General features: G+C 39.4%; 1 protein-coding gene across 1 annotated transcript; it reads right to left on the bottom strand.

Moving 5' to 3' along the window:
- Positions 1-6,429: 6,429 nt before the first annotated feature.
- On the bottom strand, positions 6,430-7,980 carry LOC307018708 (uncharacterized protein). Its single transcript, XM_079649078.1, has 2 exons — positions 7,893-7,980; positions 6,430-7,396 (listed from the first exon to the last, which is right to left on the bottom strand). The coding sequence occupies exons 1-2, from the start codon at positions 7,959-7,961 to the stop codon at positions 6,878-6,880; spliced, it is 588 nt and encodes a 195-aa protein (XP_079505204.1). The 5' UTR covers positions 7,962-7,980; the 3' UTR covers positions 6,430-6,877.
- Between the last annotated feature and the right edge of the window lie 7,625 nt (positions 7,981-15,605).

The following is a 15,605-nucleotide window of genomic DNA, read 5'->3' on the forward strand; positions in this document are numbered from 1 at the left end:
TTTGGTTATTGAAGCACTTTCCTGAGGCTTAAATACACAGGCGTATATAATGTGTAAATACATTATATTACATATTGTATATTCAATTTAATTAAAAATGTTTGGAGAAGATTAAAAAAGCAAAATAATATTTAGTCAGTTGATTCTTTGGAGGTGCATCGCTCAAATTGTTTTCATTTACAAGCGTATTTTGAACTCTCAAACAAGGCGACTGAAAGATGTACAGTATACGGAAGCAGCCAATGAGGTGATGATGCTACAGTTAAAAGGTCGGATGGATGTCAGTTGTTGGTCCTGCATCACCAAGTTAGCCTCGTTTCTAGCCTAGCAGTTGTTGATCACTTTGAAGCCACTGCCGGTCGGGTAAGTGAGTGGGAAGTAAGCAATTCTAACATTCTTTTTTGAAAGGTTTTGAAAAGATTATTGGGTTCAATGTACAGTAAAAGATGTTTGACTTGTATAGTCTTCAGTCACAGGCTTATCAAGGCGAAACGGTCATGCACCCGAATTGAAAAGATAAGTCGAGTTTTCGCTGGAGCTATTTCACCATTATGTATTGAGGGATAAAACTTTGGTCAACAAATAAAACAACTTTATGTGGTGTAGTTGCACTTTGTTAAAATAAAGTGGGCTGTTCACAAGGTTTTCCAGTAGCCTACTTGATTTTTTTTCGCCTGAAAAGTCAAGTATTTTCTGTGAACCCTGGAGTGTTGAATGCTTCACACTAGCTCTTGTTAGCGCCGTGGCTCTACTGAAAGTGAAGCAGAAGTCAACCACTTTGTTCCACACTGAAATATCTCGACAGTTATTGGACAGATTGCCGTGAGATACAGAAGAGTACAGAGATACAGTTTAAGTTTTGCCGAAGGAAACTAAGATATATGTTATCAAGACTTTTTAAATCTAGTGATATTTCTGATCCCTGACTATTTTACAAATGCCACCATGAGGTTGATAATCTTGTGAGTGAAATGTCTTGACAGCCATTAAGGTTGCCATTAAATGTGGTGCAGATATGAATGGTTCTTTGATTTAGACTTGGAAAGATGTCCAACATTTTGGTTTATCACAACAAAAGTGAATTGATAGTGCAGAAAATGTAGGCATAAAAGCATTCTGCAACGTTAAGTATGCTAAAACTAACAATAACCATGAACATTGTCATTATAAGCATGTTAGCAATTAGCATTTAGCAGGTACGATCTCACCGACACATCTTGTTAATGTGACATCCAGACTTTGTTACTGTTTGTCATTGCTCATTAAAGGCTGCCTTTTCATGCCTTTTGTTGTCAGGGCTCCTTTGAATGCCTCACCGAGGTATTGCAATGCATAACAATATATTTAAATGGGACTTGAGCAGTGAGAAAGACTCTGCCGGGAGCAGTTCATTCTTTATTCTTTTTCAGATCCGATTTGTCTTTCACAATAATGGTTGCTTATCTTCCTGGGGTTCACATTTAAGTTTTAAAAAAGCATAGTGAAGTAGTATAGAGAGAAAGTAGCTCAGTCAGGAGAGTGGGTTGGGAACTGTAGGGTCGCAGGTTCAAGTCCTGGATTGGACCAAGTCTGAATTAAACTGTGTGTGGTACTGTGTTTTATTCAGGGTTCGTACGGGTGCTTGAAATCCTTGAAAATGCTTGAAATTTGACGTGGTGTTTTCAAGGTTGGGAAAGTGCTTGAATTTTGGGAATGGTGCTTGAAATTGAGATAAAGTGCTTGAAAATGTAAATGCTTTACTTTTACAATAAATTTCTGTCTGACTGAATAGTTCGCTTTTTAGATTAAAAGAAAATAATTGCTTCGCTTTTACATAAAACAGCTCCGCTCAGGCCTTCCCGCGCTATGCGCGCGACCTGCAAGTGTTTGTTTTACGTGTGACCTGGGCATTCTGATGAGAGTGATAGATGACAGTGTGCCAGGAGGTTGCAGTTTCAACAAGCGTTGGCTAGCAGAAGACAAATACAAGCCATGGCTAAGACGAGGGTCAAGCCCACGAGTAGCCTCCTGCAAAGTTTGCAAAAATAACGATGCGAGAGTCTGCGCTGACGAGCCACATGAAAGGTACGCCGTAGTAGAGCATTTTAGATTTGGCTAACGTTGCATGTTACGTTTATTTAAGTTAACGTTAGCGAGCTGAATAGCTAACTCGATTGAGGGATAATAATAATTGCAGGGGACAATCATTTCAGAGGAGCGTAAATATGTTATGTGCGTTACAGTCACCATTCTGTAGTGTTCAGAGGATGAAGCACTCACTTGTAATTCAACCCAGTCTCACAGCATTTCGTGTTATAGTCACGAAATATATTCTATTTATTCGACACAGAGCGATTTTGAAAGCAATGTATTTCTACTGGTAGTATGTTTCGTGCCTAAACCAAATGTGACTTGCTCTCTCGAAATCAGTCACATTGACCCGAAGACACATTTTTGTTTGTATTACTGGTCTGGGGGAAGCTTGCGAGTGTGTTTGTGTATTTTTGCGTTTGTGTACTGGGGAAACACTCACAAGAAACACCGGCTGTTGTTATGCTTGCTGTGATGTTACATTAGTCCGTTCTCTGCTAGTAATTATGCCGTCACAAGCTTCAAAGTTGTATTTATCATCTGAATTTGCTGAAACAAGTTTAATATTCTGAAAGCCAATACTTTGTTTATTAGAAAACAGATGAAAACAAACTGTCTTTTATATAAAATTGAAGTATTATACAAGTAAAACTACATTTTGCTTTAATCCCATGTAATTGTAGAATGAACACAGTCTTCCTTTGAATAAGTATTTGTCAGGTGTCTTGAGTAGTCAAAATTACCTACAAATCATTGTACACATTTGTAAATATTATTTTCCACTTGTTCCCATTGTGAGTCTATTTTTATGCAGCTCTGTGTGATTTTGTGGCTACAATTCACTACCAGAGGTGGAATAAGTACTCAGATATTGTATTTGAGTAAAAGTACAAGTACTCAGATCTTGTAGTGAAAGTAGAAGTACTCAGATCTTGTACTTAGTAAAAGTAGAAGTACCATAGTGTAGGAATACTCTGTCACAGTAAAAGTCCTGCATTCAAAATGTTCCTTAAGTAAAAGTAGAAAAGTATTCTCATCAAAATATAGTTAAAGTAGCGACAGTAAAAGTAGTCATTGTGCAGATTGGTCCATTTCAGAATAATATATATATGATATGTTTTATAATGATTGATCATGAAAGTGTTCTCAAAGCTGCTAAAGGTGCAGCTAGTTTGAATGACTTTGTATACTGCAGGGTAGCTTGTGGATTTACTCCAGGTGGAACTAAAGTTTGATTTAACACTTGATTAGATTTCACATCATTCATCCACATCTGTGAAGTAACTAAAGGTATTAAATACATGTAGTGGGGGAAAGGTACACCATTTACCTCTGACTTATGTTTACTGCCAACCTAAAAGTACCTCAAAAATAGTAATCAATAATGTATTGAAAAGTTATGTGGCTGATTGTTTTATACGTACAGATCACTAATTTTGAAATATTAAACTTAGTTTTATTTTCTTACATTTTTCATCCTCGTTTAGAAGGCTATCACGAAACACACATTTGGTTGTTTGTAGCATAAAGAACATCTGATGGGAAATAATCATTTGAGTATGTGTATATAAATATGTAATTTACAACAGCTGTAAGATGCTTGAAAAGCTGGAAAATGCACCTTGAAAATGCTTGAAAAGTGCTTGAATTTGACTTTGGAAAAGGTGTAAGAACCCTGTTTATTGTGACAATTGAACTTGGATTGAAATGTTTCCTTTTTCCGTTCTTCATACATATAAAACATCCATCTAGACTCACAATGTCTATACCAAAGCTACATATGTAAAAAGTAAAAACACACATGTACAAATGTTGTTGACAAGTTTGAGTAATGTATAATGCAGGGTATAACATTCAAATGTATAACTAGCCTGTCGCTTATGCAAAATCAAACAAATGATTGTCAATGTTAACTTTACAATTTGGTTTATAAATATTTCAGACGATGCCAGCACACACTCACACCTGCTTGATTTTGTGCATTATGCAGCTTGATTTCAGCATACAAAATACTCTATGGAGGGGATACAGTATGTCTGAATCAATAGACGCATTCACACCGCAGTACTTTTCCCACAAAGATTCATGAGAACTCTTTAGTTCTCATGAACTAAGTACAGATCGCGTTCACACAGGAATAAATCCCTGAGGGAGGATTAGGCAAATGATGTCGCTGACGTCACTTCTTCTTCTTCTGCTTTGGGTTTACTGGCAGGCTGCAAACAACTTCACGGCGTATTCTGCCACCCGAAGTCCCCAGCCGGAAGTCCCCGGAGTTAGGGACTGGCTTCAGTAGAAGCTGCTGGGACTCCCAGCAGCTTCTACTGAAGCCTTCCAAGTAAATAGCCACAACGCCGACACCTCCTCATCTCCACCGCTCCCATGTTTTATTTTGTGTTGCCATAAATTAGTCTCTCTGCGTTTGTGGACTGGGCTAATGCTAATAATGATAATTCAAGGATAATAAAATGGCGGCTTCACAAAACTTTTTGGGAGTTTTACGGGGTGTGGTTTACAATCCGCCCAGCGGATCATACATAGGAACCTTTTTCTCTCACGAAAGTACCTGCTCTCTAGCAGGGACGGAAAAGGGGGTAAAAAGCTTCTGATTAACTCATTTTAGTTCTGGCTCTTTTTGGTGTGAACGCAACATTTCGGAGCTATATCGGAACTAAAGTGGGAAAAGTACGGCTGTAATTATCACTGCTCCATAAATATAAGACGACTACAAATTCACACAAACACACACGCACACACAGCCCATAGCGGGGGCTTTGAACCCTCTCATAATAAATTGGGTTGGAGTCGATACAAAGCACTTTTATACCAGTATAGCTTATTTTGGATGAAAAGGCGGAGGCATTTGAAAGTGATCTGAGCAGAATCTCCAACAATAATCAGAAGAAAATTAAGACAAAAGGAAAAATAATACACTTTCCTTTTTTACAACAGGTGCTCAGATAAATTGGACATTGGCCAGGGAGACAATATTTTGTTTATGTTCCCAATCTGAAATGACAGTGTATTTTCAGCAGTGTTCAAGCACAGCAAGCCAGGTTCTCCTCCGACATTATTTACCCGGCTTTTTGTTGGTGGCTCATTATCACGCCCCTGAGATTGCCGGCTATTGACATTAATGATATCTTATAACTGTTCGTAAGTTGTTAAGCTGTACATAGTATGCCGTTATGTAGACACAATGAGTGACTAGTGGATTCAACTTAAATATCATTAAATGGTAAATGGTAAATGGACTGTACTTATATAGCGCTTTATCCAGTCTTTAAGACCCCTCAAAGCGCTTTACATACTACATGTCATTCACCCATTCACACCCATTCATACAGAGCAGTGTACCTTACTCTATAGGACCTAACATTCATACACATTCACACACCGTTGGCCATGCCATCGGGAGCAACTCAGGGTTAAGTATCTTGCCCAAGGATACATCGACATGTTGACTGCATGGGCTGGGATCGAACCCACAACCTTCTGGTTGAAAGACGACCGCACTCCCTCGCAGCCACAGTCGCCCATTACATGGTTTAGTTGAATACTCGATTCTGATTGTCAATTCAGAACACGTGACACCTTGTTAATCCAGAACAGACAGACCGCTCTCAAGCACTTATTGATCGTTGTTAAGGATGCTCACATCTGCACAAAGAAGTCAGTTCGATTTAACTGTATACAGTTTGGCCGAAAAGCAAATTGCATGCAGTTTGCTTTTCTAACTGACAAGACAAGAGCGACAAGAAAACAGCGGAGATGTAACTGGCAGAAACCCTCCTTTTTACGCAGCAGTCCAGACATAGACATCAAACGGCGACACATATTCAGTTGCCAGCAGTGTTGTGCTAGTTACTGAAAACCAGTAACTAGTTACATTACTAGTTACTTCATTTCAAAAGTAACTCAGTTACTTTACTGATTACTTACACCCAAAAGTATTGCGTTACTGTGAAAAGTAACATTTTAGTTACTTAAAAAAAAAAGAAGAAAAAAAGGCTCCCATTAATGCCCTTATAGCCTTCATTTAAGTACTGTTAATGCATTGGAGAATAATACAATCTGTTGATCAACTTGACATGCATTTGCATCACTGAACTCTGCTAAGCAATGTGGTCTATACAAACACAAACACAAAGATATGTTTCAAAGTGCCAATTTATTTCAGGCCAGAACAAACTGACAAAACTTTAGTTGCCTGCAATCTACTGGTCTAGTCTGCCATAATTAACACAACATAGCTGTAAACCTGTTATGGTGGATCTGAACACACTCAACAATACACACACTAACATTCCCAAGATCAAATACAATGTGAATATATTATTCAGAATGAAGTTGGAAAAAATGAATGTACTTTCACACCAAATGCTGGTACAGACAAGACAACCATAAATGCATTAAAACAAAAAACATCAGCTCCTCAAAAATGAAATCTACGAGCAATACCATAAAATAAGAGTTGTATGCCGGCTTTTCTGAAACTAATGGAGAGTAAGCTGAATATATTGTTCAGAATCAAAGTGCAAAAATGAAAGTGCTTTCAGCACCATATAGAGGCAACTGCTGTTGTAGTCCAACAAAATAAGTATAAAAAAACATCAGTGTTTTTCCTTTAGTTCAAGTATGAAGTCCAGCAAGCATACAATAAGTGTTGTGGAATATATATAACAGAAATTAAAGTGCTGTTGTGTCACTGTGTCACACACACACAGATAACAAATGTGGGCCTAGTTAATCAAAACAACAAAAAGTGCTTCTTGGCAAAGACCTGAATTAATGTTTGAGTGGAGGTTTAGCTTTCGAACCAGTGGTTGTACCTCATGAGAAGCAGCTTCTCAAACCTTTGGTCAGACAGCCTGTTCCTCTTTGGAGACAGTACCACACTTCCCAGACTGAAGAGTCTCTCAACTAGTGCACTGGATGGGGTAGCTGCATTTAGCTTCAGACAAATTGCCTTTATTGTGGGAAATCTGTTGAGAATCTCCATGCCTGTTTCGGCTGTTTTCAAGTAGGCCATTACCTCAGTTTCCACAGTGCTGAAGGTTTCATCGTCATCCTCAAAGCAAAAAAAGTCCTGCTCTTTGTCTTTGGAGGAGCCTGAGTCTGGTGGAGTTGTTGGAGACACAGGAGTCCTGGCTGGTTGCTGCTCAGGGCCAGGGAGAAACTTGTGACACTCTGCTGCCAGGATTCCCTTGACCATCTCTTTCTTCCTCTGGTCTCTCACCCATCGTAACTTAAACTTGGGAAGTGTGACGGCTGCCAGAATTGCATCGTTGCTTTCCAAGACGGATGCAAATCGTTTTTTGATAGCCTGTAAAACATACACACAGTGACACAGACATTAGAATAAGTGAGATTCCCTTTTATTTATTCATTTTATTTGTGTACATTTCCATGAAAGCTGCACACCGCCAGGTGATTTTGAACTATAGTTATGAGTTATGAAATAATTTAAAACTAAAACTAAAACTTTATTTATCCAAAAAAAGTATTACTATTTATTTCTGTTGCACCCTGGAGTAGAGTTTATACATTTCAGTCAGTTTATCAATATGTTCAAGACTTATTGTGTCCCAAATAGAATGCATTGAAAACTACTTTTTGCACATTTCATCAATTTTCTTTGGCTATATTAGTGCTCTCTTTCAGCTAACAATATTAATGACATCTATTCTATAGTTAACAATTATACCACGTGTGCTGTAATAAAAATGAGTGGTGTTGCTGCTGCTGATTACATGCAGTCTTTCTCTACAGTGAAGAGGGAAAACCTGATAATTACAAAAGTGTTGATGAATGTTTCTTACCTGAACTATGGCTTCAGGTAGGCCAGTTGCTACAGTCAGACTGTCTTTCATCTCCAGGGTCTTTGACATTAATGTTTCTAGAGTGGGCAGGAGTGTGCCAAAGTAACAGTTGTCCTCTCCTTGCAGGATGTCCAGAGCAACTGTGAGTGGCTTCATTATGGCACAATATTCCTTCAGAAAATGAAGTTCCCTGTCGCCAATAGATTTTAGCTGTAAACGATCAGAGATGGCACTCAAGTCAATCATAGGCATTTCAACAATTCTTGCCACAGCATCATAAAATGAATTCCATCTTGTAGTGCATGGCACAAGCAGCTTTTTGGTGAACACGTCGCTCACTATCTCTGAGGCCACTGTGGACCTGCTTGCCTTATTCCACAGTGCTGTGCACTTAGCTGTAGAGCTTCTGTAGATTCCTTTAGTCCCAGGATTTGAAAGGAGCCACTTCAGCACGTCAGCGCATGAAATTAAGTTTAGTGTGTGAGATGCACATCTTTGGTGCGGAGGTAAAACAATCCCTTCCTCTGCGGCGGTGTTAAGCACGTCTGCAACGTCAGTGAAGATAATCTCTTCTTCATCATCGTCGTCAGAGAGCGATTCCGGTTGATACATGGCAAAGGCTTTCACAAAGTTAGAGCCGTTATCAGTAACCATGGAGGTAACTTTTGTTGACACTCCATACAAAGAGTGAATGTGGTCAATCTCACGAGCAATAAGATCGTACGTGTGCCTACCCTTTATCCTTTTACAGGCCAACGCAGCTTTCTGGCGTTGTAAAGTGGTGGGGTTTATCCAGTGAGATGTTATCCCGAGGAAGCTTCTGTTGTGGACAGACCAAATGTCTGCGGTGGTCGAGATGTATTCCAGCCCCTCAAATGTTTTCTTTAGCTCGCTATCCATTTTGGTATATTCCTTCTCCAGGTAGTTGGAAAACGTTTTGCGTCCCATATGCCGTGTGCCGCCCGGACATGGTATCATGCTTACTAGCTCCCTGAAAGCGGGTGACTCCACTGTAGAAATAGCCTGCACGTGTTCAACAACATACCGTGCAATGGCTTTATCCACTTTCACCTGACTAGCAGTCCCTCGGTTGAAATCCAGCCGCTGTTGCTTGGGTGGAGGTGGGGTGGCGTCGGATGGCTCTGGGTCTGTGGTCTTAACTAATAGCTTCGTCCCAGCATGTTGTTTTTGCAGATGTTTTAACAGATTGGAATTGCTGTTTTGAGCAGTAGATAGGATCTTTGACCCGCCAAGACACAACTTACACTTAACTAACACATTCTTTTCTTTATGCTCGAGAAAAGTAAAATAGTGAGCATATCTCCATGCGGAGAAACTCGACTTGTGCTCCGCCGTCGCCATGATAGTATTGTTAGTAGGCTAACTAAACACAATCACGCCCACAAAGCGTCTCCGCATGTGACACAGGAAGTATCTAAGTACATTTACTCAAGTACTGTACTTAAGTACAGTTCTCATCTCTGTTCGCCTCGCTGTTGGCGCCGCTCACCAACTTCTGGGAGCCGAGACTATATAAAAAAAATAACGGAGTAACGCACCATGTAGTAACGGTAACTGAGTTACTGAATTTAAAAAATAACGCGTTACTTTGTAACGCGTTAGTCCCAACACTGGTTGCCAGTTATTTTTGCATTAGGGCAGGGATATCTAGATACTTTCCAAGGTTTGACATAATGAATTGTGCTACTTTTAAAGCAAGCAGCGATGTTTTCAAATCTGTAATCAAAAAGCTCCTCAAAAACGCTATCGAAGCAGTTCCTGCGGTTGCTACGTTAGTTCAAACGGTAACAACGGACTATTTTTCTTAGCAGTTGCATGTCAATTGAAATCAATACATTCAACTATTTTTTAAATCTATAAAATCATTTTCTAAATCCATAAAAGCATTTCAATTAATATTGGGAGTCATGTCGTTACTTTGTTGAGAATGTGGCCATGTAATAAGCGGGATAATGTGCAGCGACTTGGTCATTATGGGGAAAAGAACACCTTCATGCCGATCTAGATCCCTCCGCTTCGAGTCGGGCTCCTGATCAGCCTATCGGTGTTCTTTTCCCCATAATGAACGAGTCGAGATAGCTGAGCAGTTCACACTGGACATGCATTTTCAAAACATGCTCATTAATTTTACAGGGTCTCAGCTGTGGGGCTCATTTGTTTTAGTTTTGTTTTAGTTTTGTGTTCCTGCTGATTCTGTTGTGCCAATTTAGGCTGCCGAGACACAAATGCATACTTAATTGCTTGTTGATATTCAAAACAGTGTTTTGCATTTTCTACTTAACCCTTTGGAGTCCTGGGCTAATTTGGCCGTTTTCGCATACTTTGGATTTGTCTTACTAAACCCCATTAAGAAATTTTTGGCATGTCAATGTTTGGTATCTTTTTTTTAAGGACAACCTCACCTATATAACCCGATAGTTATTTATTTCATTTTGAGATACAATATGAACCTTTTGGACCCAAAATCACCAGAAAAAACGTAAAAACAGATTTTGAAAATGATATTATTTTTCATATAGGTAACACAAACATACACAACGAAACCATTTGAAAGCTGGAAATATATACATGGGATGTCACTATGATAATGTGAAAGTTTTATTGAGGTAGCATGAACCTATATACAAATTGTATGAACAAATAACAGGTGTATCAATAGGCTTTTTTTCCTCATTTCTCAAGTTCTGTCAACAGTGACACAGAAGGCACAACAAAACATTTAAAAGCTTAAATAATGTTCATGGGATTTGATTCTGATAAGGCAAAAGTGTTATTGTAAATATAATACAAATATATATATACACATTGTGTACAAAAATCTGTTTTTTCTGTCTTTATCTGTGCCATGCTTCAAAGCAGTTTCTGTCAACGACAAAGAAGGATACATTACAGGCTCCTCCTCCTCCATGTCAAAAAACAAGCTTATAGCTTGACTCATGTTCAGAGTTCTCTTCATCATAGTTGAATCTTCAAAACTCCAAATCTATCTAACTATATCTAAATTCTCAATGTTTGTCTGTCACTTTACTTCAATCGCAGTCTCCCGCCGTCTCTCTTTGTCTCCCGCCGCCTATCTTCGTATATCTTCGTCTCTCTCCATTTCCCGCCGTCTCTCTTCGGTTCCCGCCGTCCCTCTTCGTCTCTTTTCGTCTTGCTTCGCATCACTCCGTTTACCTGATTACCTCACCCCCTCACGGGTAAATACATCCTGTTGAGCAGGATCTACAGTTTCTAGTATTTTCCGTTTCGTAAAATGATCAAATACGGCGAAGATATTCAAATATGTGCTTCCATTTTTCATACTTTTGAAATGTATTAACTTTATATCATTGTATCTCCGTGTTTACTGGGTCTTTTTGCATGAAACAAAGACTGTGATATAGTTTCAAGCCAGTACTTTCGACAAAAACACACGGCAATGCTGTGCGGACTGTTGTTTTTATGCGGCACCGGCTTGAACAGGTCATGTGATCTGATCACGCCGGCGTGACGGTCGACTCCAAAGGGTTAACAGTAGAACTTGTTACATTTGCTTGGGTTTATGTGTTAAACGCTACCAAATCCTTGCATTAAAAGGTGGGGTAGGTAATTTTGGAGAAACCAACTCGAGTGCGATAGAATTTGAAAATACACAGAGCCCCTCCTCCAACACACACGAACGCGTACATGACCAATGAGGGTACGAGATAAGTTTGTGCACAGATGGAAGGGTGACAAGCAGGGAGGCCATCCAGTTATTTTATCCGGGCCGGCTAAAATGATTGGTCGTGCTTTTTACTGCGCTACGGCTTCCACAGATTACATTTTTTTTATGTATTTATTGTCAAAGCATTTAATATATTCATTGCTATCAGGATGGTAAAAGCATTCCAAGGAATATAACAAAAAGTGTTTCTGAAATAAATTACATACCCCACCTTTAAGTGAATACATTGATGGAAATAATCTGGCTTAATAAGTTAAAGGCATGGTTTGACTTATTGGAAAACACACCTTTTTCCCATATTTAAGAGGGTTAGAGGAGTAGATTGATACCGCTACCATCAAGTCAATATGATGCTATAGCGAACAGCTGGTTGTCTTAGTTTAGCATAAAGACTTGAAACAGCTATTGGACTACTATTGCCTTTGAATCTCACTGAATAATACATTATACTGTATCTCTGCATTTGTTTGCAAAAACTGTAGAAAAATAACAAGGTTAGCTATATTATTGTTTCCAGGCTTTATTCTGAGCCAAGTTAACCAGCTCATTGATCCAGCTGTGTAATACAGCATAAACTAGGATAGCAATGTTCTGATAAAACTCTAAGCAGAAAATGGAATGGGTGCAAATCCCTTTAACTAGTTGAGCTGTTGTGGCTTTTGTATGTGAAAAGGGACAGTTTATCACAAAAATGACAAAATATATTAACCTGTCTGTTACTTGATATTTAGCAATCTAGATTGTTTTGGTGTCACGAGTCACGACTGTTGGAGATATGGCCGTAAAGGTTTTGCTTTGTTTTCGATATAATGGAACTAGATGTCTGCCTGTGATCTCTAAAACGCTTTAAATGACACTAAAACAATTTAGATAGTACAGTTAAAGAGCCTGTGACACGAGTTTCCCCCATCATCCAAACCCATCAATTTGAGTAAATATTGTCCCCTTGAAAACCGTTACTGAACTGATTTTGGATATTTATACTTTGATAACCATTAATCTGCCCTTCAATGTTGACCATATTCTGGATCTTCTCGGGGATTCTTCAAATCCATTCAAATCATGTGTGACGTCATTGCGGGCACAGCGCTCCAGCTGCACCGTTCAGGATCCCAGCATCTGCACGTAAACACACGATGGCGCACACAGCGATGACAGTTTAATTTTGAACGATTCTGAGAGCTCATATGAGGCTGAAAGATCGGTTTATGTTTTATCGGTTAGGAGTTTAGGAATTAGGTGCGTCAATATGGGCGATCATACGGTCATGTAGCCAGTGGTGGACTGGGACTAAAAATCATCCCGGGACTCTCGAACGGCCCACTTCGGTAACGCTAGTAAATTGTCAACCGGGGGAGTGGGGGATGTGCTAGTGACTTATCCGACCGGCCCACTTCGGTACCGCTAATAAATTGTCAACCGGGGGAGTGGGGGATGTGCTAGTGATTTATCCGACCGGCCCACTTCGGTACCGCTAATAAATTGTCAACCGGGGGAGTGGGGGATGTGCTAGTGATTTATCCGACCGGCCCACTTCGGTACCGGCTCATCAGGATTCGTCCCGATGGCCAGTCCGCCACTGCACCCAGCCCAGCGGTTCGAGATGACGAGTAGCCCAATATTTCATTGCACAACAGTGGTTGGGAGGCTGTCACAGGCTCTTTAAATAATATTACATCTCATCGAGGTGATGCTTGTATTCAAAGCGACTTACAATCAACCATAAAGGAACAAACGCCCAAAAGCAAGAATCCTGCAGGTACATTAGCTGTCAATAAGCCAAAAAAAATCATGGGTGCCACTGCATTAGCTTGAAGGTGCTACAATTCAAATTGTTGTTATATTCAAGGTGCAATGAAAACAAATTAAAAGAAACATGTCTGTGTCCGTCAGCAGAACAAAAGTTAATAATCAGCAGCTGGTTAGCTAAGAAACAAGGAAACAGCTATATTGCATCTGTCCAAAGTGTACAAATAAATCTTCCAGTCCACAGAATAAATGACCTCTCACTTTTCCAGACTTTAGGGTGTCTTGCATCATTCAGTTATTTTCTCTAAGATCCTATTTTCAAATTTCTTTTAACCCCCTGTATACTGGCTTCAGTAGCGATCTGTTTCCCCTCGTGTGCATGTGTTCCTCTCTCGTCTCCCAGTGCAGAGTGAAGGGCACAGAGGACTGCCAGTCCGGTCCTCATTATAACAATATGTGCGATACCTTTTAAAGTTGTCAGAGTGAGGGGGTAAATCTGGCCGCATCGCCCCCTCTAGCAGGAAGCCTGTCACATCAATGACCAGCGCTTCTTTTGAAATGGCTGTCGCCGATGGTTACAAACTGATTCTAATCTGTGGCCGAACCCTCTGCAGTGAGATAATTAAAAACATCACTTTCACAAGTTACAACATTTACTTTATAAAGTTCGGGGATTTTTTTCCTTTCTTATAAGCATGCAATTTGTGTTGACGTTGACAGGTAACAATGTTTTGACATGCTCACCTTGGAATATGCCATGATGGTGTTTTCGACAGGAAGAAATGTGGAGAAAAGTGACCGTTTTTTCTTCAAATCTTTGGAGATAATTACAGTGTTTACCTGGAAATGACTTCTTTATATATACACCTGACATTCTGGGGCTTTAGTCAGTGGAGGGACTCTTTAACAGTTTGGAAATCTTATTATTGTTTTGCTTGACTGATTATGAAAATCACTGAGGATTATAGAAAAATATTCATTAGAATGTCAGTAAATGTTAATTGCGTCCAGTGGGAAGAGAGATATTGGATGGATGGAGACAATACTATAAAAGCAGTCCATAAAACAATGACATACACCCTCTGACAGAGCTCATAACCAACATTGTATATCAATTTATTGATCCATCGAAAGTCCAATCTCCACGCCGCTTCAATTTGCTAGATTGTACATCACGCTCACACGCATAAAAGGTATCAGGCAGGTGCCGGGGCACACATACACACACACTTTATGCCTTTCTTGCGCACATACAAACACACACCGGGCGGAGCATATTTCACCAGGAGAGGAGAAAAATGCTCTATAACAGAAATGTCAAGGTGTTTTAAGGAAGAAATATGCTTTGGCACACAACAGCAGATGATGAAATGTGACCTTGAGTTCTTCTTTCTCCATTTTTGTTGCATCAGAATAATGAATGGTGCTGGGTCAGGAATAAGAGAGGAGAGGGGAAAAAAGCAAATGGAGGAACCATAAGGAACAATTTGTATGGTTATTAAAATCAGTTGTCTGCAGAAAGGGATACAAAATTAGTTTTAAATGTGACGCTGTATGCATGAGTCGCTGGATAACACGCGGAGATTCAACAACTAACACAGATCATTCTCTGTTTATAATAACTCTTGCTAATTACTTTCCGGGATCGATGAAACCTGCAAATTGAATGGAACCGTTCTTTTAGTACAATTTATGGGGAGAAAAGTGTCTGTGTTGTGTGTGTGTGAGTATGTGAGTGTGCAAATTCAATCGAGTTGATAAATGAGAATGTATTTGATCATTTGGCCAAAACACATCAATTGAACCATCATGGAAACTTTCAAAGGAGGGAAATTAGAGTTTTGGTTGAAAGGAAAAGACGACAAAAATTGGATTAAATTAAATGCTGATCCTCTCGGCAACAATTTTGTTTCAGAAGTTTATTTTCTTGTTATAAGGGCAATGTTTTTTCGCTTTTACTTTATTAGCTCAACGCATCAAATATACACTCGCATTAGTCGTGTTTTTATTTGTTGGCACTATGGCATTCCACCCATAGATCTACTTAATTGAATTGCATTATATTTTCTGAACGCTAACGATGGCTGTCATGTATAATTCATTAATGTTAACACTACTGCCTTCATATTTCTTTGTTTTCCCATGTAAATCTTTCAATACAACATATGCTAGCAGCAAGTAATGTGTTATATTGTTTTTGTGGCTATATTTAGCACTTTTATATTCAGGGTTTTGGT

The sequence above is a fragment of the Notothenia rossii genome (genome assembly GCF_949606895.1).
Source record: "Notothenia rossii genome assembly, chromosome: 1".
Classification (NCBI taxonomy): Eukaryota; Metazoa; Chordata; class Actinopteri; order Perciformes; family Nototheniidae; genus Notothenia; species Notothenia rossii.